General features: G+C 49.5%; 2 protein-coding genes across 2 annotated transcripts; one reads left to right on the top strand and one right to left on the bottom strand.

The window, feature by feature from the left end:
• The first annotated feature begins 1,702 nt into the window (after positions 1 to 1,702).
• On the top strand, positions 1,703 to 9,141 carry elk4 (ETS transcription factor ELK4). The gene is made up of 5 exons (XM_030092255.1): positions 1,703 to 1,901; positions 5,685 to 5,899; positions 6,467 to 7,501; positions 7,930 to 8,049; positions 8,133 to 9,141. The coding sequence occupies exons 2-5, from the start codon at positions 5,693 to 5,695 to the stop codon at positions 8,229 to 8,231; spliced, it is 1,461 nt and encodes a 486-aa protein (XP_029948115.1). The 5' UTR covers positions 1,703 to 1,901; positions 5,685 to 5,692; the 3' UTR covers positions 8,232 to 9,141.
• A 1,706-nt stretch (positions 9,142 to 10,847) lies between these two features.
• mfsd4aa (major facilitator superfamily domain containing 4Aa) lies at positions 10,848 to 22,270 on the bottom strand. Its single transcript, XM_030092254.1, has 10 exons — positions 21,949 to 22,270; positions 18,270 to 18,468; positions 14,533 to 14,787; positions 13,968 to 14,097; positions 13,776 to 13,891; positions 13,036 to 13,209; positions 12,341 to 12,488; positions 11,951 to 12,021; positions 11,688 to 11,808; positions 10,848 to 11,597 (listed from the first exon to the last, which is right to left on the bottom strand). The coding sequence occupies exons 1-10, from the start codon at positions 22,179 to 22,181 to the stop codon at positions 11,548 to 11,550; spliced, it is 1,497 nt and encodes a 498-aa protein (XP_029948114.1). The 5' UTR covers positions 22,182 to 22,270; the 3' UTR covers positions 10,848 to 11,547.
• Between the last annotated feature and the right edge of the window lie 1,400 nt (positions 22,271 to 23,670).

Raw genomic sequence — 23,670 nt, 5'->3', positions numbered from 1 at the left:
AAATGTAATAACCATAAGAAAAATTTAGGTGAATACAAGATAAAATGAAATGTCTAATGAATAAAATGATATCCACATTTCTTTATTCATCTATTTTTTTAGCGACTTTTTGAAAACAAGACAATCAAACACTTCTGTGTCCTCACCGACGTCTCATATTGTTCCATTAGGTATATAAAAAAGCATACATTTCAGCCCTTTCCATGCATTTATTTAACCAACTAATGACTAATGCTGTCTTACAAGGTAATATTTTATTAGATTAATTTAATTAAATGAGTCCAAATGGAACTATTTAGATAAAATGCACATCGTATATGCACAAAATAATCAAATATTGGCCTGAAGTAGTGAAAGACAATGATTTTTATCTTTATAAATGTGCCAAATAATTACAGTTTATGTGTGAAATGCATAGGGAAAACAGCTTTTTTCACAAAAATCAAAGTTGCACTCTCACATGAAACTGGGACAAACATTCAAAACCAGTTTTTGTTTAATAAATCTTCAATCTGCTGAAACAAATGAGACAATAAGTTGATTTGTAACACATTTCCATGAAAATCATTTCAGATTTCAGTTTGTGCTTGTGTGAAGCAATAAAAAAGGGAACCGAAAACAGTCTCATGTGGAGTGTGCTGGGTTTATCTGGGTGAAATCTGTCAGAAAGAAATAAAACAACAAACAAACAAAACAACAAGACAACAAACAGCACAAATAAAAATGTGTGAAAGAAAAACAAGAAAACAAGCAGAAAAAGTGAGACGTGTGAGCAAAATAAAAAACAACCGAACAAGAAAAACAACAACATAAAGGAAAAAAAATCTAGAGAAAACAACCAAAACAATCAGAAGCAACAAGCAGCAGAAAGCGGAAGTGATCTCAGCGGGAGTTTAATGAGGCTTTCAAGGCTCACTGGATTGTAGGAATTCTGAGGTTCTCCATTTCTTTCACTTCAAACAACAAAACAAATAGAAACTCTTCTGTTGCTGTATATTCCATGTATTCTGAGCTCTTCTTTGACTTTTACTGGGCAAAACGAAGGTTTGAAGATGACCTTTTCTTTGTCTTAACTCTCCCACATTACACCAGATGAAAAACCAGAGAATTAATCTCAGTTTATAATAAAACAAACCTTGAGCGACACAAAGCTGCTCTCTGATGATTTAAACAAATAAAGAAAACCATCTGGTTCCCACAGTCAGCTGTGGAGGTCAGTAGCCAAGCAAGGCCCCACGGGATTCTGACTTTTACCCAAAATTCAGATTTTTTCTGAACAGAACTATAGTTTAAATCTCAATATTCAGAAACCAAAGCTTAAAAAATAATATTCATATTTCATTATGTCCTGTTTGAATTAAGGCTTTCTTGTCTTCAATCCCTGAAATCTGATCCCAGAATTTTTCATTTTATTTCAAACCAAACATAAACTCAGAATAAAGACTTTTCCCCTGTCCTAATTATGATTTTAAGCTCAGAGTTCATATTTATTTTAATTAGATAATTTTTGAATATTTTTCATGTCAGAATTCAGGTATATTTCCCGTAATCACATAATCCAACAACTGAAGTTTTTGGTGACTCCTGTCTTTTCCCTTTCGGTTTCTCAAACTGATTTTCTTCACACGGACAGGTTGTTTGTGTTTCCTGGAGGCGGGTCTGAGTGGGAGGCGGGCTGTCCGAGGCGGCCGTGAAGGCAGCATTATTTCCTGTACCGAGCAGAGCAGATCTGCGGGACTCGAACGCACTTTAATGTTCCTGTGCGGGCTTTCCACTGCACACCGCGCCTCCCACCGCTCCCCGAGGGCCCATGCCGGCCTAGCACGCTTCTTTCGGACATGATTGGGGAATACCTGGACGCGGCTCGACGACTCGGAAACCCAGCGGGCTGCGCGAGCGAGGTGAGGTTAGCACGGGGAGCTACATGCTAGCCGGAGGAGGCTGGGTTTGTTTACCCGCTCCGTCCGGGAGTCAAACCCCGCGGCGGGGCGGCGGGCGGCTCCCGCTCCGTCCAGGTGTGAAACCCCCGCCGCGGGGCTCCGGGCGGCCCGGGACGGGGACGCGAGCGTTCCCCGGTAGGGAAGCAGCAGGAGCCGCCTCGGTCCCCATCAACAAGTGGTTCTCCGCCGCTGTGTGGAGGCTCGCTGGCGGGGTGACAGCTGGACGCAGCCGCCACCGGACCGGGATCCAGCTCCCGGACCGGGGTCCAGCTCCCGGCTCCGCTCCGGTGCTGTCTCACGTTACATAAGCGGTAATCTCTGTCCGGGGCTGCGGGTCTGACTCTGCCCTATTTTCTGCCCGCATATCGCCTCCGTTTAACGTGACAGATTGTGTGCGTGTGTGTGTCTGTGTGTGTGTGTGTGTGTGCGCGCGCGCGCGTGTGTGTCCGTTCATAGCAGCAGGTCCCGATGAGTCAAGGCAGATTTATTCATCTCTATAAGAAGATTACATACACACACACACACACACACACACACACACACACACACAGAGATGCTGTCATGTCAGAAAGTGTCCACATGGAGCAGAACTCACACAGATGTTCAGCTCGACCTGTCAAACCAAAGTTTTCAGCGGATGAATGAAGTTTAACTTCTCACAGCTCCTTCAGACATTTAGACAGTAGAGTAGAATAATGAGCCCATGAGAGCGTCAGGTGTTTGATAAATACAGGTTATTACAGTGTTATTACAGTGTTATGAAAGCGTTATTGCAGTGTTATTGCAGTGTTATTGCAGTGTTATTGCAGTGTGAATGTTCAGCGTGCGGGATGAAGCGGACGCTGGACGTACTGGAGTTATATTCATCATCTGTTCTGTTCAGGAACACGTTGGCGCGTCAGTGAGAAACCTGTCAAGACGGCCTGTTTTCACTACTGTCTTTTTGATTTCAGTGTTTTACAGATTACAGATTACTGCAGATTACAACGTATTTTAATAATCTTGCAGACTAAGTTAGTGCTGAAACTTCCTGAACTGTCGTCACGTGACGCTCCTCTGACCAGGTCCACTCTGGCCCTCCCTGGACCTCTGTTCTCGCCGTTCTCCTGAGCTCCTCCATCCTCCTCCATCCTCCTCCTCCTCTGTTGCTCAGTTTTCAGTCTGGCTGCTGAGTTTTTATCTCTCATCAGACTGAACCCGCTCAGCCTCCAGCAGGCGAGCGGGAACGAGCGCTCCTCCTGGTGACAGCGCGGCCTTGGCGCCGTGCTCGGTGTTGGTGCGCTCTCCCAGGCCAGGTGCTGGACGGCCTGGTTTGGACCAGCAGGGGGCCTCCTGAGCACCAGACCACGGTGGTCCACCTAAAGACACGTTAGATCCATCCTCTGGACGTTCCTCAGGTTTTTACAGTCCGTGAGCCTCCGCCGCCGGCTCAGGGTGAGGCTGGCTGCTGCCACTTCCTGTACGCCGCCGTACCGCCGATGACTCAGGAACCAGTTATCTGGTGGAACTAGTCAACACGCTTTATTCTGAAGGAGTTCTGACCGACAGCGTCTCTTGCTTCCTGCGTTTTTTTTTTTTTCTTTGTTTTTGGCTTTAAAAAAATCCGTCCTGGTCTCAGACCTGAGGTCAACGGTGTTCAACCTGTGGCTCTGCAGCAACATGGGGTCATTTGGTTCTTTATGAAGTTTCCAGAAAATTAAAAAAAACATTTCGTCTTGTTTTGATTCATTCACACAGCAGAGTCCATTTAAATTGACATTTTTGTTTTTAAAGCACAAAAATTTCTAAAACCACAAGAAATGTGGGGAAACGCTAAAACGACTGAACAGTTCTCGTGGAGAAAAGAGATAAAATGTCTTAAATGTTCTTCATAAGACTCCATAGCTGCTCCCTGTAAACAGTGTCGGATGAGTTCTGCTTATTTTCATCTTAGTCACCGTTAAGCTTTAATATTTATTATTTAACAGGACAGATTGTTTGTCATCCCGTATTTTTTGATTTTCAACTTTCTGTTTATTCAGGGTGAAACAAGGCTTAAAGGACTTTACTGGAAAGGATTTCTTGTCTCTTCTAAAACGTTGACATGTCTGAAAAGGAAACTGTTAAAAACAGACACAAAAACATCAGAGAACGTCGTGAATCTTAAATCATGAACCGTCATTTATCCTGCTTCTGTCCTGTCTGGAAACTGGGATCTGTGGATATAAATGTGATTATTTTCTCTTGAAGATGACTGAACGACGTTTCAGGCCGCCCTGCCAGCCACATCCACTCATTTCCCAGAATGCACGGCGGTGGTTTTGACCTTTCTTTCATGCTTGGGGTGTGTTGAGTCGAGTTCGTCGCTCAGGTGTGACGAGACCTCAGATCCTGATATTCCCTCACAGTCCCAGCAGGCCGAGGAGTGTTTTCAGGAAGCGCAGGGTGTTGTCACACTCCTGCTCCCCCCCACCACACACACACAAACACACACACACACACACACGCACACACCCCTACAGCCTCACTCGATGTGAAAACCATGCAGCCGGCGCAGGAAGCCGCTTTTCCTCCTCTTTCATGTGCGGAGCGAGCGCCGGCGGTCAGGATGTAGCAGGAGCAGCGGGACCCTCCGGAGTGAAGGCACAGGGCGCCCGTCCCCCCGTCCCCCTGTCCCCCCGTCCCCCCGTCCACCTGTCCACCCGTCCACCTGTCCACCTGTCCAGCCGTCCTCCCATCCCAGCTCCTCGCCCGTCCTCTCGGAGCGACTCCGCCCGTCTCGGATCGGTTTGTCCCTCCAGAGGAAGCCAGCCTCTCATTTCGTGCCGTTAGCTGACCCCGGAGAGCCGCTCCCGGGACGAGGGGACGGCTGGCAGGACCGTCAGTGACGGCGCCACCTTCTGGCTGGCGGTTTACGCCTCAGCTTGGTCCAGGAAGTCTCCACTCGGCCCAGAAGGCTTTGATAACAAAGGAGTCAATGATGAGTCTTTAATCACTGGATTAAAGTCTTTTCTCCTTTAAGCTTCACAGTGAATCTTTCTTTATGTGTGATTTAATTTAAAAAAAAAAAAAAAAAAAAAACAGCTCCCACTAGTGGCCCAGCAGGAGAACTACAGCGTTCTCATGGAGATGGAGCGACGGAGCATTCTGTGTGAACAAGAACCTTTTCAGAAGCGTTTTCCGTTGCGGTGTCGTCGTGTTAATAAATCGAACTCTGTGGCGTCAAACGGCGAATTCCCGGCGTTTCTTGTGGCTCCAGGCAGAGTTCAGACCTGCGTCCCTCCTGCGGTGGAGCCTCCGGTGAGAGTTCCACCATGTGAAGCCTGTTAACTCTGTCGGTGTGGATCGGCGCTGATGAACTGCGGCGCTTTAGCTCTTTCTCTCGCCGTGGCGCCGCAGCGGCTGTTGAACCAGATGTTGGCCTGATGTTTGGCTCCGCCGGAAGCTTCACCTGTTGTCCTGCAGGTGATGGAAACCCTCTGTTCCTTTCTTTAACGCCGAGTTTTCAAAAGCAGTCAGGAAGGTAAAGACCGACCTTTCCCCCCGGTGGTAGACGCTCCAGAGAGGTTTCAGTGAATCCAGCTGTGGAGAAACTCTTTCCTCCATTAGGAGGCTGAACTGTGGCTTCATCCTCCTGGAATGTGGGAACCAGATGAGGGTTGTAGCAGACGGAGCACCTGGACCCAGAAACCCCCCTCTGCACTGCGTTCGCTGTGTTCTGACCGTACCTGTGGTGTGTGTGTGTGTGTGTGTGTGTGTTCCCAGTGAGAGGCATGGACAGCTCGGTCACCCTGTGGCAGTTCCTGCTCCAGCTCCTGCTGGACTCCAGCCACGAGCAGCTCATCTGCTGGACCAACCAGGAGGGCGAGTTCAAGCTGCTGCAGGCGGAGGAGGTGGCCCGGCTGTGGGGCGCCCGCAAGAACAAGCCCAACATGAACTACGACAAGCTCAGCAGGGCGCTCCGATACTACTACGACAAGGTGAGCGCCGTCCGGCACGCCGTCCAGCACGCCGTCCAGCATGCTCAGCCAGGAAGTCAGAGTCTTATGAATGTTTATGGTGTGAAGAAGTCAGATTTCACTACAAAGAACCCTCTATAGTGAAATCTCACTTCTTCACAATCAATGCAGATGGAGCCTGCAGGAGTCCTGTAATGCCTCTTCTGCCAGGAGGGGGCAGCATGGAGCCTCAGCTGGAATCACTCAGCTGAATGGCATTCTCACTATCACAGCATGCAGTTGAAGGTTTTTCTTAAGGGAGCGCGAGGCCTGTGAGTCCAGCGCTCCGTCAGGTTCCAGAAACAGTCCCGTCTGTCCTCCTTTAGCTTTTATTAGTTGGTTCTGCAGCGCAGCAGAAACCAGACGTCGGGGTTGGAAACATGGTTATTCCTGGAGTTCGTGGTCACAGACGGTCTCCCGTCCCAGAGTGTACAGACCCAGGCTGCTGTTCCCGTTCAGAGCCGAGTCAGACCGCATGCCCCCCCCCCCCCCCCCCCCCCCCCCCCCCCCCCGCCTGCCGGTTGACTCTTTCCTCTCCGTTTCCTCCAGAACATCATCAAGAAGGTGAACGGGCAGAAGTTCGTCTACCGCTTCGTGTCCTACCCCGACATCCTGAAGGGAGACGTGTCCGGCCGGCCGGAGGGCGGGGACGCGGCGGGGGCCCCCCCGCCGCCCAAGAGGGGCGACATCGGTCCACAGGAGGGCGAGTCCGGGGACCGGAGCAAGGCGGGGGGCGGCCCGGCCCCCCCGGGCGGCGGCGCCAAGCAGTCCAGCCGCAACGACTACATCCACTCCGGCCTCTACACCTCCTTCACCCTCAACTCGCTGCAGAACGGCCGGCAGCTCTTCAAGTCCATCAAGATGGAGAATCCCGGCGAGAAGATGGCGGAGAGGAGGGGTGGGGGAGGGGGAGGGGGAGGGGGCGGCGCCACGCAGAGCCTGGAGGCGCTGCCGCCGCCGCAGCAGACCCCCCTACCCTCCGTCATTAAGTTCGTGAACACCCCTCCCAAACTGGCGCCGGCCCCCGCCCCCCCTCCCCCTCCCGCCGCCATGGAGCTCACGCTGATGCCGGGCAGCTTCGACCCCCTCCCGGCGCCGCCGCCGCCGCGGCCCGACGACATGCTGGCGCCGCAGTACGCCTTCGAGCAGCTGCGGCCGTCGGAGCCGCCGTTCGGCCTGCCGGACCTGCCGCCCGCCAGCCCCTCCCCCGGCCCCTCCCCCGGCCTGGCGCTGGACTCTCAGGAGCTGGTGATCGACAGCGACCTGGAGTCGTCGCAGCCGGCCAACCCGCCGCCGCCGCCGCAGCACGCCCCCGCCCTCCCGTCCGTCCCGCCCTGCCCCGTCCAGCAGGGGGACGGCTGCCGCCTCGGGGACGACGGCGGCCCGGCGGACGCCGAGACCGGCTCGTCCTCGGCGAGCGGCGGCGCCGCCGTCGGCACGCAGAGCTCGGGGAAGATCCGCAAGCCCCCCAAGGTCCTGCAGCTCAGCCCGCCCGCCCTGCTGGTCACCGGCCCGGACTTCTCCCCCATGAACCTGTGCAGCCCGTCGCTGCCCACCGCCTCGCTCACGCCCGCCATGCTCCAGGTCAGTCCCGTCGACCGCCATCGAGAGCGTCTCCACCGTCTCACTGCACAGCCTGAAGTTCAGCGTCCTCACCAGCAGGGGGCAGCAGAGCTCCGTGGAGCCACACCAGCAGTCAGACTGTCTTCAGAGATCTGGTCATTTAATTTAATCCTTTTTTAGTGATTGAGGCTGTTTCAGCGGCTCCGTCCAGGAGATTAAACCGTTTTAGAAAAACAGTTTCTTTGCACATTAAATGTAAATAAAAGCAAAAGTTAAAGTTTGTTCAGAGGAGCTGAAGAGACACCGGGTCTCCATTAATCCACAATCAGTACTTCTTGACACTCTGCAGCGTTTTCTTATGTCAGGGCGAGGTTAGGGTGAACCCTGACCTGACCCTGACCCTGCAGGAGCCAGAACTCTCATGCTTGTGTTCTGCCCCCCCCCTCCAGACCCCCACCCTCCTGCTGACCCCCAGCCCTCTGCTGCCCAACATCCACTTCTGGAGCACGCTCAGCCCGGTGGCCCCGCTCAGCCCGGCCACCCGGCGCCAGGGAGCCCACCTGTTCCAGGTGAGGAGGAGGACCGCCGGGCTCCCCCCCCCCGCTGTGGTCTCACCCCCCCGTTAATTGTGTCCCTCTGCTCTGTCCCGCAGTTCCCGTCCGTCCTCACCCCGCAGTTCCAGATCCCCGTGCACAGCATGGACGGGACCAACACGCCGGGCCCCATTTCCCCGGACCCCCAGAAGACATAGGATCACAACAGCCCCCCCGCCCCCCCAGACTGCCCCCCCCTTACAAATCGGGGACAGTGAGACGGGAGCGGAGCCGTCGCTCTGGTGCTTAAACGTCCACAGGATTCACACTACATCAGCTGTGTGGAGGGAGGGGGGAGGGAGGGGGTCGTCCTGAAGCCCCCGTCCCCCCCGTCCCCCCCGTCCTCCCCGTCCCCCCACACTTGATCAGACCAGTTCCTGTCCTCATTCCGCTCTGCGCTCCGTCCTCAAGCGGCCGCCTGCACCTCGACCCGTTTTTATCCGGATTTGATCCAGAACCTGATTGCCAAGCCTTGCCCCCCCCCCCGCTGCTGCTGCTGGGGGGTGGGGGGGGCTGGGGTCCTCTCCCTCCTGCCTGACCTGTCTTACGAGTGGCCATAACCCTCCAGTCCAGCCTCAGCTGCCACCTGCAGCGATGAAGCGCTCTGAAAGCCGCCGCCCTTCCTGCCTTCGTTTGCTAGTTTTCACGTGTGAATGAATGAAAGTGAAGCCATAACCGTCTCTGGTTCCACGCTGCAAGCAACCGAACACTCTGACGAGGTAGTCTCGCTGCCCCCTAGTGGCTGTTTGCGGTATGACTGACTCCCGGCACACCTCCGATGTTCCTCCTGGCGGTTCTCACGGCTCGGGGAGGTTTTCTCGGTGCTTGCAGCGTCTGAACGTGGAGACGCTCCAGATGTTGGAGGCTGGACTCAGTCTGGCCTCGACCTTCACACGGCCTTACCGGTTTAAAACACGGACGAGCCGAAGCATTCCGGTGACGGGTTCTCTCCGTGGTTCGGCTCGTCCGTCTCTAGAAACCCTCAGACGTTCTGGAGCGTGAGCTCCTCCCCCCCCCCCCCCTCAGCCATGAGAGGCTCACGCCTGCTCTCCCACCGACTCTAAAGCCATAAGTCTGGAGACTCAGACTCACAGGAAGTCCCGCCTCGCCGCGCTGCCCAGCAACGTGACGCCTGTTTACAGCGACGCCGGGAGGGACGCTTCACCGGCGTCACCCGACTAACCCAGGGATAGACGACCAGCGAATCTCGTAGTGGGTGGGGGGAGGGATGGGGTGGGAGGGGGGGGGGGGTTTAACACTCATTTTCACTCAATGACCAGACAGCAGCTCCCCGTCCAGCCTGCGGTCCGTCACAGCGACCGGTCAGCAGTGAGGACCAGTCCTCTGGGGTCTGTGTTCAGGTTCCTCTGAAAAACTCTGACTTTTGAAGGATTCCTCAGTGATCTGGGCGTGTTGGTCATGAAATGGGATCCGATCCAAGTACTCAACTGTTAGCTCAACCTCAAGCAGAAGAAGTTGCAAACCCAACTTGGAAGACTCCAGTCTGGTTTGCAGTTCCATAGACAAACACAATCAGGCATGGTGGAGGCAGCATCATGGCTGGAAGCTGCATTACTGCTCGTCTGTACTGAAGATCAGAACCTGTCACTTGCCTTTCAGAGTAAAAGCTTTGGGATTGGCTCCTCCTCCTGACCGCCGGTGGCGACGGAGCCTCGTCGCGGTGCCTTACCACAGCCCAGCCCCAGTTTCTGACGCTCCCGGCTCCTCAGACCAGAACCCCGGCCGGTCGGAGTCTCCTGCCCTCCTGGGGTCCTTATGCACAGTGTGTGAAATTCAATCAGGCCATGTACAGACAGCTACCTGCTCCTGTTTCTGACAGATCGACATGGAAAGCATCAAATATATAAATATAAATATGAATATATAGAGAAAATCTGTTTAGCAATTTTTGTGTAATCTCCTTTTATTTTCCTGTAACGCCAATAGATTTTTAAAATTAATTTCTATTTTTGTAACAGCCAAATAGTTAGACGTCTGCTGTTTGAGTTCTCCGTTCTCTCCGTGCACGTTTTGTTCCCCCCCTCCCCTCGTTCTCTGGATTCTGGGAGGCGTGCACAGCGCCCCCCCGTGGTGACGTCGGACACTCGCGGGAATGGAAGCCTTACGCCGGGGGAGCCGGCGACGCCTGTTTTCTATGTGCCGTGTTTTGATATGGTGTTGATATTGTACACGCAGATGTTGTGACGAGACGTTTGCACTTGAAGCCCGGGGTTCCTGTCGTATTGGATTCCGTCTCTTTTCTATGACGCAGGTCTTTTGAGATGTGCTTTTTTTTTGCTTACTGATGAGAAATGTATTTTTTCCCCCCAAAAGCAGGGATACGGTTTATGCACTTGGTATTTTGTACGGCAAAGTTTAATCTTTTACGGTGTCTATCGAATCATTTACAAGAATTTGTAATCAGGCACTACCATACAATATTTATTTATTAGAATTATAGTATATAACCCAATAGAATTGGTGAATCTATACTGCATTTTTGGCAGTAATTTTAATACAAAAAAAAAAGAAATTACAGATTAGCTGTGAATACGCCTCAAAGCCCATTACAGAGGAAGTGACTTAACGTTTGGTCAGATAAGCTAATTTTAAAACAGGCGTCAGGTTTGTTCAACTTTTTGTGTTTACATGTGAAAAATGACATTTTTGTAATTTTCCCAAAGCGAGGATGAACTTTAAACTGGTTCATTTGCAAGCTGGGTATTCGGTTCTGCTATTTCCAGGCCTGAAAGATGAATTGAGAGAAGCAGGGATGGTATCATAAAATAGTTTAATGGTACAGGAGGAGGATTTGATGTCAGAATGAATGAATCATCTTTTTATAATCTTGTAAAGTTTGATTGAAAATGTAAAATAAGTCATGTTTTCTCCTACTGGAACATGAGCCTTTTCGCACCGAACAGCCAGCAGTGTGTTTTGATGAAATCCCTTTCTGAACTAAAACCAGAAGCACTTCTCTCCAGCGTCGGGAAAATCAGGGAACTGCAGATTTGACCAAACTTGACTCTTGCTTTCGAACTAGTCTTGTTTTTTTAACCGAACCTCACGTCGCCGACTCTTCAACCGACTATTCTGTTTCCTGATGCTGTTTCTCTTCTACTGTACCTTCTCGTGTTAAAAAAGAAAAAAGAAACCTTTGGAATGGATCGACGTGGTTCTTTGCTTTGTTCTGTCCGTTTTCTCCATTTGTTTGACGCTTTTTTCCAAATGTTTACAAGCTGCTTGTCTTAAGTGGCGTATCGATGTGCGAGAGGTGGAAGAGTTCGTTGAGACCAACAATAAAAGATCTCTAACTGTAAGCACCAGTGCCTGCCAGTGCCCTTCATGTCTCTATGTCTCTCTCTCTCACACACACACACACACACACACTGCCAGCAGCGAGTGGTCCTGGAGAGCTCAGTTTGTTCTGTGTGATTTGGAGGTGAAGCTTCTCGCTGGGGTTTCCCTGCGTGGTCAGGAGCCGCTCGGCGGTTTCTCTGTCATGGCCGTTCCCTGAGACGAGTCTGGAGGGTAAACGGGAGAAAAGCAGATTTGTTCCAGCCTCACAGCATCACATCGTCAGCGTAACGTCTGGTGCTGGAGCGCAGTCACACCTGGGAGCTGCTTCCTGTGGACTCGCTCGGCGTAGAGGAACAGCAGGAAGAGGACGGAGGCCAGGACGGACGAGACGGTGCAGCACAGCGGGAAGGAGTAGCTGCCCCAGCTGTGGATCACCTGCAGCAGCAACGACAACAACAACACGCCGTCTCCGGTCACCACGCCTGCAGAAAGCTGTGCTGTTTCCAGGTGGGCCTCGTCCTCTGAGGAGCGAGGCGCCGGATGAATTGAGGTGGCTGAATGTATTTTTTTTTTTTACCGAGCCGACGAGCAGCTGCAGAGTCATCTCTCCTGTGCCGGCGCTGGTCACCAGGACGGTGGTGGCACAGCCTGAAGCAACACCCACACAAGCAAAAGAAGAAAACATTTGAAGGACAAAACAATCATATTCTTTATTAATAAAAAAAAAAGAAAATAAACACCAAAAAAACTCAACAGAAAAATTCCAACAATTCAATTTAATTTTACTAAACAAAAAAAGTTAAATGCATTAAAAAAGCTATAAAATAAATTTGAATAAAAAATAATGTTTTGATGAGTGACTCAGATTTAACAAATGAACAATTTACACATAATTTAAAACTAACTAAAATTATTTAATAGTGTTAAAATCAGATCGTGTAACACTGTGTGTGTGTGTGTGTCTGACCCTGGTAGTTCAATATGTCCTCGGTGAAGGCCAACATGGAGGGAAACACACTGCTGATACACACACCCAACACACACGTCCCGACGAAGAGGAACACACTGCTGGTGTAGAAGGTCAGCAGGAGGCAGTGAACCAGTGTGACACCGACCTGGACACACACACACACACACACACACACACACACACACACACACACACACACACACACACACACACACACACACACACACACACACACACACACACACACACACACACACACACACACACACACACACACACACACACACACACACACACACACTATTAATACTTATTGAATATTGTTCAAAGGGGCGGGGCTTGTTTCTAAACTCAAGCTGGTTGATTAGAACCATGAAGGTCAGAAACCGTCCACACACAGAGAGACATGCGTCCTGCTGGTCTGTGTTAATGTGTGATCAGGATTAAGAGTCTTGTGGAGCTGGACGCTCATCGAGGCGCGTCACACAAACACACACTGCTCAAGTGTTAATCTTCATAAAACAATAAAGCTCGATAATCCAAGGAGGTTTCTCATTCGCCTCCCCGCCCACATCAAATATTTGGTCTGATCAATCAGGCAGCAGCTGTGCCGGACACCTTCTGGCCTCTCTGGAGGCTCCGCCCCAAGCTCCGTCCCGTCCCTGCCTTGAGCGGGGCATGTGTGTTCGTACCAGACTGGCGGCGAGCAGCCTGGGAGGCGGGAATCTGTAGGACAGGTAGACGGAGGCCAGTCTCCCGGCGGTGACGGACGCCCAGAACACGCTGTCCAGACAGCCGGCCGTCTTCCGGCCCATCAGCAGAGGGGGGGAGACGGCGTAGGTGTAGACGAAGCCGGCGTAGGCGCCCTGCGGGACCAGGACACCCGGCTTAGCTCTGTCTGTCCGTCTGCTGGCATCAGCGTGAAGGGAAAGGTTTAGGAGAGTACTGGAGGGATTCAAAATCACTACGACTTAAACAGTTCATGTCAGCACCGATTAGCATTCTGCTCATTTACATCTGACCCTATGAAGCATTTCTGAATGTTTCCTTGTGACTGTAAAGTCCGATCCTCCTTCCCTCGTGTGTTTATTCTTTCTGATAACGTCTGACGAAGCAGCCTTTTAATTAATAACAAATAAAGCTGTAGTTTGAACAATATGAGTTTTTATGTTAAACATGGACTTCAGACTCTGGTTTCACCTGGTTAACCACGGTCAATATTATCCCAAACCTGCAGGAGGGGAATTAACAGCTGAGCTGATTTCTAATGTACTGAAAGTTTCATCTGGATGAACCTGATCTCTCCTCTGGGGTCACGTCCAGAAACCCTCTGACTCTCCTTCCACTAACACAAAGCCTTCGCTGGTATCCGTAGTGATACCCGGTGTGGGTTTTGGTGAGTTGTGTGTGCAGCCTCGGCAGAGAGCCTCACTATGATCCCGTCGGTGAGGAAGAGGATGGCTCCACCCAGAAGGTGGAGGATGAAGAAAGAGGCGGAGCGTCCTCGGAGCTCTGCGGGGTGACAGCAGCCCAACACGGCGCCGTGTCCTGGAGAGACAGCCACACTCAGAACCAACCGTACGCTCAGAGGTCACAGAGGTCACAGACGGGGGGGGGGGCTCACCTGGACCGCCGCCCTCCGGGGGGCTGGAGCCCGGCTGGACGTCGTGGTTGAGCAGACGGGGACTCTTGTGGGACCAAGGCAGCAGCCTCTCGCGGTGCATCAAGGCCAAGACTGCGGCGGGGACAGGAAGCTGCCGGGAGACGCACAAAGACACTTGTGTTCGGCTGATGAACCGTCAACAGGCCCGGTCAGATGATTCCTGCTCTCATTAGAAGAGAATCTGTGTTGTCTTTTCAGCTGAAACACGTCCAACTCAAACAGAAGGTTCTCCGCCACGTGACCGGGGGAAACTCCTGCTCCCGTTGAGGTTGAGAGGCGACACCCCGGCTGAACGGTTCAGAGAAGAAACCAGCACCGACCCCAGTTCAACCAGCCACCTCCACGTGGGGCCTCTTCAGATGAACTGATCTCCGCTCGCATGAGGAACCGAGTCATGAGTTTTAGGGATGATTTGATTATGAGGACAAAACTCTTTGCTGAGCTCCCTGAAGGGAATCGGTGCTGCCCAGCCTTCTTCCTCACCAGCTACAGATGGAAGGACGACGTCGGACTGACGCGGACTCACGTTGATCAGCGCCATGATCCAGAAGGCGTACGACACCCTGGTGACCACCACGCCGCTGGTGTGCAGAGGATACTGGGAGATGTTGTGCAGCGTCGCTCCCTGTCCCACCAGGCTGCTCCGGAGGTGGTCCAGGTCGGAGGAGGGGGACGGGTCCGCCGTCCAGTTGGCCCCCAGGACACAGCTGTCTTCTGCCAGGAAGGGCTCCGCCACCAGGGGGCTGACCAGAGCCCCCAGGCCGATGAAGCAATGCAAGGCCTGCGGGGAGACGCCACATCCAATCAGAGGGTCTATCATCAGGGTCAGGATGTTTCCGACCAGATGGAAGTAAAGACGTCAGGTCAAGGCTCTAAGAGTTTATTTATTAATCGGGGATATCAGTGTCAGTCAGCATTTTCACATCAGAGCATCCCTAATGGCAAATCCATCTACTGGATCTAATTCAGGGTCATGACGGCCTGGAAGTGATGGAATCAGGTGAAGGACGGGTCCAGCAGCAGCAGATCACCAGGAGATAGAAGACTAATCATTAACCTGTTCTGGTTAATGATGGATTCAGAACAAACTTTCTGGACATGCTGTCTTTCTCCCATTGTTAGAGATGGAGAATGTCGCCCATAGAAGCTCGTCAATGGACACTACGAAAAGAAGTCTATAGATGTCGCAGAAAACACCAAAATAAAAAGAAAGGTAGAAAAGTTTTATAAGTGAGAACCAACAAACTCATGACAACAACCAGTAAGACCCAAAAATGACTCTAAACCATTGATCCTGGACAGATACCCCCCCAAGTTCCACAGAAGCATTAATCTGCGATTCTGTTATTATCAGAGGAGCTGAAAGATAAACTCAGTCGGTGATGAGGAGGCTCCTCAGGCTGCGTGACTTTGGGATTATCATTAAACCTCATGTTTGCCAGATGTCTGAACAACTTGCTCGTCCTCACCTGTCATCGTGTATTATCAGACGTCGTTTCTTCAAAAGCAGATTCGGTAAACTTGCCTGTCGTGTTCTAAGAGGGTTAGGGTTAGTACAAAAACCCAAATTCTGTTTGAGTTAGTATCATTTACCATTCCTGAAAAACCCATATGTTACACCTCCACAGGTTCTAACAGTTCAGGGAAAACAAATTCTAAAAAACTACAACAATAATTGTATTTTGTTGTCCAGGGCAAAAATGGCTTCCAAAAACAACCCGGACCCTTAAAAGAAGCTGTTTTTATTGCACCGGATCAGCCAAAAGCCAGTGGTTTGATGGGGAAGCATCCGTAGAAATGGCTGCAGCTGAAGACTCCTTCACATGACGGCTTGAAACAGGAGCAGTAAGCTGTGCTGAAAGATGGACTCAGAATGCCATTTGGAGACTGTTTGGGTTGTGTTACTTAGGGATTATAATTAAAGTTCGTATGTGCCAGATGTCTGAACAGCGTCATTACTTCAGCAGGACAAGCAGTGAGTATTCCTGTATTGTCATAAAGTCTCATAAATGTTACCGGACAAAGCAACAGAGCCTTCAACAGCTCTGCAGGGCTTCTGCGTCGCCCAACGAGCACTTCCACAAATTTTTAACTAGGCATTTAAAAGATGCAGTCCTCCAATTGCTCTGAAAATGGAATTATTTCCTATCCTGGGCATAATAATCGGTCTGACACAATTTATTAAAACTGGAAATGATCTTCAAGAGCAAGTGTTTCTCCTGGATTCAGAATGTGATCTGGATCTCACTAAAAAATACTGATTTGTCTGATTATGTGATAGCTTGGCAATTTAAAGCGACACTAAGGAACTTTTCAACCTTAATAAAACATTTTAATATCTTTTGTGATGATACATCGACTTACAACGGGTTGAATGACCCCTCTGTCACGGGCTGAGGGCGTCAGTATTGCTTTCACTTGGACTAAGAAACTGTGAGGAGGGTGGTAGGAACCCAGCACACGGCATGCGTCACATTATGATATAATATTGTTTAGCCACCATTAGATTCATTACCTCGTCGCTATCCGTCCTTCACACAGCCACTGGAAACAAATGTAGGCGAGTTCAGTCTGACAGCATGCCACCGGGAGCAGCATTTTACGACGTCACGCACTAGTCCTCATGGGAACTGTAGTATTCCTTTAGGCAAAACACTACCGCTTTTGTCCACTGGCGCCGCCAAAATCAACGGAAACTGAAAGTTCCTTAGTGTTACTTTAAATCAATCATTAAGGTTTTCACTTATCCTGTTTGTCAACCAACCAGCCAGCCAGTCAACCAACTAATCAACCAACCAACTAATCAACCAACCAGCCAGCCAGCCAGCCAGCCAACCAACTAACCAGCCAGGCAGCCAACCAACCAGCCAGCGAGCCAGCCAGCCAACCAACCAACCAACCAGCCAGCCAACTAATCAACCAGCCAGCCAGCCAGCCAGCCAGCCAGCCAGCCAACCAACCAACTAACCAGCCAGGCAGCCAACCAACCAGCCAGCCAGCGAGCCAGCCAGCCAGCCAACCAACCAACCAGCCAGTCAGCCAGCCAACCAACCAACCAGCCAGCCAACCAACCAACCAGCCAGCCAACTAATCAACCAGCCAGCCAGCCAGCCAACCAACCAGCCAGCCAGCCAGCCAGTCAACCAACCAGTCAACCAACCAGCCAGCAAGCCAGCCAGCCAGCCAGCCAACCAACCAACCAACCAGCCAGCCAACCAACCAGCCAGCGAGCCAGCCAGCCAACCAACCAGCCAGCCAGCCAGCCAGTCAACCAACCAGTCAACCAACCAGCCAGCAAGCCAGCCAGCCAGCCAGCCAACCAACCAACCAACCAGCCAGCCAACCAACCAGGCAGCCAGCCAGCCAACCAACCAACCGACCAACCAACCAGCCAGCCAGCGAGCCAGCCAACCAACCAACCAACCAGGCGGCCAGCCAATCAACCAACCAACCAACTAACCAGCCAGTCAGCCAACCAACCAACCAACCAACCAGCCAGCCAGCCAGCCAGCCAACCAACCAATCAACCAACCAACTAGCCAGCCAGCCAGCCAACCAACCAACCAGCCAGCCAGCCAGCCAGCCAGCCAACCAACCAATCAACCAACCAACCAACTAACCAGCCAGTCAGCCAACCAACCAACTAACCAGCCAGCCAACCAATCAACCAACCAACCAACTAACCAGCCAGCCAGCCAGCCAGCCAGGCAGAAAGCCCACAGAAGAAACAGAGACAAATTCAAGAACACTTCACCAGAACAAGCCAGGAGCTGTTCTGATGTTTGACGCTCACAGTCACATGACACACTGTTCCTAACAAACGTAGTATGAAGGTTGTTGGTTCTGTGAGGAGTCTTCATGTTCTCCCTGTGCGAACATGGGTTTTTGCTTCAAAACATACATGTGGGGTTATTTGGTGGCTGTCTGCCTCTCTGTGTTACGGATGGAAGTATCTCAGCAATTTAAGACATGCTAACTATTACAGAGATTGTGAAAAGACATTCCTTACATACAGTATCTGACACGAATCTGTCAGCAGCTGTGGAAACATGGTTGTAGGATAAATACAGACGTTCGATCCAAGTCAGTCTGAAGGGAAATAAACACGTCAGCTATAAGTAACATGGTTCAACACGCCACGAAGCAGTCCATGGAACAAAAGAAGAAAATATGTGTTCATTACTGAGAAAAAAACACAAAAAACAAAACATTTCTTTTTCTGTCATGATTGCTGATCTTGCTGATTGGTGGGTTTCGACTGACCTGGAGAAAAATGGCGGCGTCTTTCTGGTAAAGCTTCACCAGCTCCACATTGGCGATGGTGTCGATCACCCCCATGGCCTTCCCGGCCAGCGCCATGGCGACGGACAACAGCATCACGTCGTGGCACAGCGGGATGACGGCAAACACCAGCGAGATGATGAAGGTGCAGAAGAAGAGGGCCAACAGAGACGACAGGAGGCTGAAGAGGACACAGTGGATTAACACGGAAACAAACGCATGAAACAGTAGACTGAAAGATCTGAAACCACAAGAGAAGCTAGAGGAAACAGATAAAAAGAGATGGAACGACGATAAAACAGCTAAAAATAAGGTGAAACTGAAAAAAAAAAGAAAAAACCAGGAGTGGCTCCCTGCAGCTTTAACTACGTCATAAGAATAAATCTTTTCTCGGTGTGATTCTTCTGTTATTTGCAAGGCAGAATATTTGTAAAAATTCTCTGACCTAATGGCTGAAAAGACAGAAAAATGTGAAAAATGAAATACAGCCCAAAGTTCCAGGATTTGCATAAATGGCAAAGCAGAGGGGAAAAACAAAACAACCGAAATGTCTCAGAATGATCACACTTAAAGCAGCTGAGAGGCTAAAATAGTTCAAATTACTGAAATTCTCTGAAAACACAAAATCAGGTAAAAAATAAACAAAAAGAAGCAAAACAGCTGAAAGAGTTCCAATGGCTGAAAGAGTTAAAGGGATACTTCAACATTTTGGCAAATTGGCCCATTTAGTGCAATTCCTTAGTCATTTCAAACAGCATACTTACTTTTTTGGGGGGCGAGCTGTTGTTTATCCAGAGGTGAGTCGGGGAAGGTTTTCGGGACGGACACAATGGAAGTGAATGGTATTTTCGTTCCCCCTCGTCAAACTCATCAAATACACAATCCAACAACCCCAAAACACTTTGGTGGACACGTTATAATCCGCACATTCACTACGCTGTGAAATAATAATGCAAAATTACGAGATTGAGTTGTTTATGCGAAGATTGCTAAGAAGGATCTACTTACTAAACATGGCGTCTGGGCGTAGTGATTTCAAAAGAAAAAGTAGTTCCCAGTATTTGCTTCAGTGTCGTAACGCTACAATATTATTTGTTGGTGTTCCACAGCGTAGTGAATGTGCGGATTATAACGTGTCCACCAAAGTGTTTTGGGGTTGTTGAATTGTGTATTTGATGAGTTTGACGAGGGGAACCAAAAATACCATCCACTTCCATTGTGTCCGTCCCGAAAACCTTCCCCGACTCACCTCTGAATAAACAACAGCTCGCCCTCACAAAAAAAATTACGTATGCTGTTCGAAATGACTAAGGAATCGCGCTAAATGGGCCAATTTGCCAAAATGTTGAAGTATCACTTTAAAACGGCTTCAAACAGCAAACATGGCTACAAAGAGTAAATCTCTGCTGACCTCCACTTCCTGAAGCTTTCATGGTTTAAAGTGACCTTTCTGTTATATATGATCATATGGTCTGGACTGTATAAAACTTCACATCAGGCGTCCCCCAAGGTTCTGCCCTGGTGCCACCTCTATTTACTCTCCATGTGAAGAACCTGGGTGGATTCAGAGCACAGGGCTCATGGAGATGAAGCCACAAAGAGGAAGGGTTCTGTCAGACAAGTGCTTCACACGGAGAGAGCAGCTGAAAACACGAAGCAGCCATCAGGTATTCAGCTGCTGGAGCCTCAGGCGAACAGTCTGAGAGGCGCCCCTCAAATCCAGTTCTACAAAACTACAGACCACATTTTATCATCAAAGCAGCTGAAGAATCTCTCAGTTTAATCATTCACAAAATGTACTCAACAGTGACACAAGATCCAGTTACGCAGCCTGTGAGCTCGATTATTCCTCCGCCGTGCCCCACAGAGGGCCTTGTTCATTTGGTGGCCTTCAGTAGGATGTTTTTTAAATTGTTGCTCAGTCCCTCCATGTGCAGGAAGCACCTTGGAGCATTGTCTGATTTTCTGGTAGCATCTGAAATGCAGTGGATTGCTTCATTTGTGTCAGCTCAACGTGTTTTTAGGTGGTTTCTTAGTGAACAGGTTCATTTTTAAAGTCTTCTCTCTGGAATAAGAGGAGACGTTCGTCACTGTACGGACTGCAGCAGGTAATGATTACACTGAGACGCCCTGACAACGCCGCGCCTCCTCCCACTCAGCCCGGCGCTCTGGATTTCCACCTTTCCCTTACAGTAAAGTCATGAGCCTCTTTCACGCCTCGCTGACTTTTATTGACCTTGTGAAAGTTTATCACAGCCCGGCGGCGGCGGTGCACGTCCAGCCGATCTTTACTCTGCACACTCCACTTCTCCACGGCCCGTTCGTCCTGTTGACCTTGTTGGCGGGTTTCATGATCCTCAACAGAAACATTAAAGTGTTGGAAGTCTGCAGACTCAGAGGGAACTAAGCCTGCTTTATGGATCCAATTAAATGTTCCTGCTGACCACCAGCCCAAAAAGTAATTATTCTTGAAACGGCTAAAAACAAGCAAAAAACAAATAAAAAAACAAATTTCATAATTAAACGTATAATGAATCAAATCATCAGTGATTAAAGTAATAGAAAAAATGAATTAGACCAGCAGTATTAGAAGAAGCACACATCCTCCTCCCCTCTCTCCTCTCTGCTGCTTCCCGTCACCCATTTGAATGCTGCAGGTTTGACTTTGAAAGTCAAACATCAGCATCTAAAAGTTTCTTACAATGATTTAAACTGAAAAAAAGAACATTTCATTTTGCTTTCACCGCAGTTGGCCTTCATGAAAAGAGTGAAAAACATATTTTCTCAGTTCTTCAGTGGTTCAGCGTCCTGTAATGAAGAAAGGAAGGCTTCTTCTAAACATCAGATCACAGAGATATTTATCCATGGACGGTTACATTTGTTGTGTTTGAACATTTTTCCTTGATTTTTTAGTTTCTGTTGTCTGCCCGGTGGCCATGGGTGTTACGAGTAACAGGAAAATAAAATAGAATCCGACTGACTTCATCCGACAGTGTGTTTGTAGGACACCGTTTCAAATGAAAACGTATGGTTTTGTGGTTTCACGTTTCGAAAACGACGACTGTTTACATGGAAATGGCACGAAATGCTGAAATCGACGTAGTTTTGACGTGGGGCCACTAGTGGGAGCTGCTGGTTGTTTCAGTCTCTGAGACATAGACAAACAAAACACAATGGAAGTTTAGTGTTTTTATCCAGCCGAACAATCAAATAAATTCAATCAATAAAACTTTAACTCTGGCAGTTTCTGTACATTTTACCTGAATATTTTAAAAAAACTTTTACTTGGAATTGAATAGTTTCACTGCAACAGTCGCTTTACTTCCCTGTTCGTTTGGATATTCCTCCTTTCCCGGTCTGGAGCTGCTTCAGTTTTCAGTCTCCAACTTTCATTCCACACTTTTCCACCACAAAAGAAACATCCGGCTCGGATTTTGTCCATTTCTTCACTGAAGGGATTCTCTATGTGACTCTCTTGGTACATTTTAATTTTCTTTCTGACCAATTCATATTTGTCTTTGACTATGGATTTCTTATCCTAGCTTTAAAATAAATGATTTACTTCCATTAAGCAGTTTTGTGACATAAATGACTTAAATTGTGCTTTACCTATTTTTTTAAGCCATCAAAAGTTTTATACACGTGTAGGAATCGAACTCACGTCCTGTGGAAGAGGCCCCCGACGCTGCTGCCCAGCAGCAGGAAGAGCTGCTGGGAGAAGAAGACCCAGGTGATCTGCTGCAGGCTGGTCCGGGTCTGGCAGCGCAGGTCCAGGATGGTGGGCCCCAGGAAGGCGACGCACAGGCCGAAGCTGAAGAACACGCTCCAGTAGGTCAGGGTCTGCCGCCAGTGGCGCTGCAGCAGGCGGCGGATCCGCTCGTCCGCGAGCTGCATGCTGCGGGGTCCGGGGGGTTCCGGGTCCGGGTCCGGGGGGGTCCGGGGGGGTCTGGGTCCTGGTCCGGGGTCCGGAGAGCTGCGGGGGTCCTCTGCCTGCCAGCTGCTCACCTCCCGCGGACACAGAGCTCGCGCTCCGCGGGTCACCTGAGTGTTTGGGACTGTTTTGGAGCGCAGTGACGTCACCGACGGACAGATCGCTGATTGGCCGAGCAGCCGAAGTCCCGCCCCTTCCAATCAGCCCTTGAAGGCGACATCTGGCGCGGGTCGGTTCCTTCTCACACCCCCCAGACACATCAGGAGGGTTCACAGGTCTCCTCGTGAGTCACACGCAAGTTAGTATTTAAAAGAGTCAATAAAAAATGAAATAATGAAATAATGAAATAATGAAAGAGGACTTTCTGTTGTTTTTTTTTTCACAGCTTCTCTAGAAACTGCTCGCAAAACGTATTATTTCACTGCCCGTTTGCTTATTGCTCTCTGTGCCGTCTTTTTCTCTCCTGCCATCCCCAAACAGCAGGAAGTCTCCTCTGACTCTGGTTCTGCAGTTTTCTCACTTGTCGTGGAAATTCTGCACTGACAGCCTTGGGTGAAAAGAATCCTCAGCGAATGGTTTTTTGAATGGTTTATTTGGAGCTCAGAGGTCATACAGACCGCCGGCCTGCCCGCAGGACAAAGACTCTCGAGAGACAGATAGAGAAGAATAAAGTTCTACCCCTCCCAAGCCGGAGGAGTGTTGGACAGTTTAGACCTTGGAAGACAATGCAGACATTACTGAGATCCACAACTCTGCAGGAAGTGGACGTCTTCTCAGAAGGTTTTCCAGGCCTGAATCTCACGGCAAAATTTCTCTGGTGAGTTATTGAAAAAATAATGTATCATGAAGGTAACTGTAAGAACAAGAGGAACATTCAGTCATGTGATTCAACAAAAACACTACAATATTTCATTTTACCATAACATCCCTCTTTTCTCTTTCCTCTGTCTTCTCTGTTCTCTACTTGCTGTTGTTGAATTGTTAATCTTGAAATAACTTGTATTTTGCCCTGTGGAAATAAAATTGAATTGAATTGGTAATAAAAGATACTCCAACATTTTATTTCGTACTTTAATTAATTTTAAGTCAAGTTAAAAAAATGTAATTTGCAATAATCAGCCTAAAACTTCAGATTTTAGATAAGTTTTCCACTGTGTAAAGTCCTAAAGCATAAACTCGTCAATAGTAGCCAGATAGTAATAGTAAGCCAGAGGAGCTGATGGTCTCTGACTTAGTTTTATTTTAATGCCACGTTCTCTTTCTGTAATGGTGATAAGAAGAAACAGTGACGAGTCAGAAATAATTGCTCACATGATGTTAACAATCCTCCTTTCAACGGAGCGCCTGTAGACATTCTACCGTCTGATAGCACCACCTGCCGTCTGCCTGCGGTACTGCAGAGAGCTGTTCACCTGCAATTTGGGATCACCCCTTTTTAATGTCAAATTATGG

Source organism: Salarias fasciatus, chromosome 5 (genome assembly GCF_902148845.1).
Source record: "Salarias fasciatus chromosome 5, fSalaFa1.1, whole genome shotgun sequence".
NCBI lineage: Eukaryota > Metazoa > Chordata > Actinopteri > Blenniiformes > Blenniidae > Salarias > Salarias fasciatus.
The sequence above is the reverse complement of the archived record's forward strand: the minus strand, read 5'-3'. Positions and strand labels throughout refer to the sequence as shown.

What these genes read in the sequence shown, in the direction of transcription:
- mfsd4aa (XM_030092254.1), bottom strand. Translation starts at nt 22,181, where the DNA reads ATGCAGCTCGCGGACGAGCGGATCCGCCGCCTGCTGCAGCGCCACTGG. An exon ending in GGCTGCTCGCCGCCAGTCTG is followed by an intron (nt 12,489 to 13,035) that starts GTACGAACACAC and finishes GTGTGTGTCCAG; the next exon opens with GTCGGTGTCACACTGGTTCA. An exon ending in TGCAGCTGCTCGTCGGCTCG is followed by an intron (nt 11,809 to 11,950) that starts GTAAAAAAAAAA and finishes TTGCTGCTGCAG; the next exon opens with GTGATCCACAGCTGGGGCAG.
- elk4 (XM_030092255.1), top strand. Translation starts at nt 5,693, where the DNA reads ATGGACAGCTCGGTCACCCTGTGGCAGTTCCTGCTCCAGCTCCTGCTG. An exon ending in TCACGCCCGCCATGCTCCAG is followed by an intron (nt 7,502 to 7,929) that starts GTCAGTCCCGTC and finishes CCCCCCCTCCAG; the next exon opens with ACCCCCACCCTCCTGCTGAC. An exon ending in AGGGAGCCCACCTGTTCCAG is followed by an intron (nt 8,050 to 8,132) that starts GTGAGGAGGAGG and finishes TCTGTCCCGCAG; the next exon opens with TTCCCGTCCGTCCTCACCCC.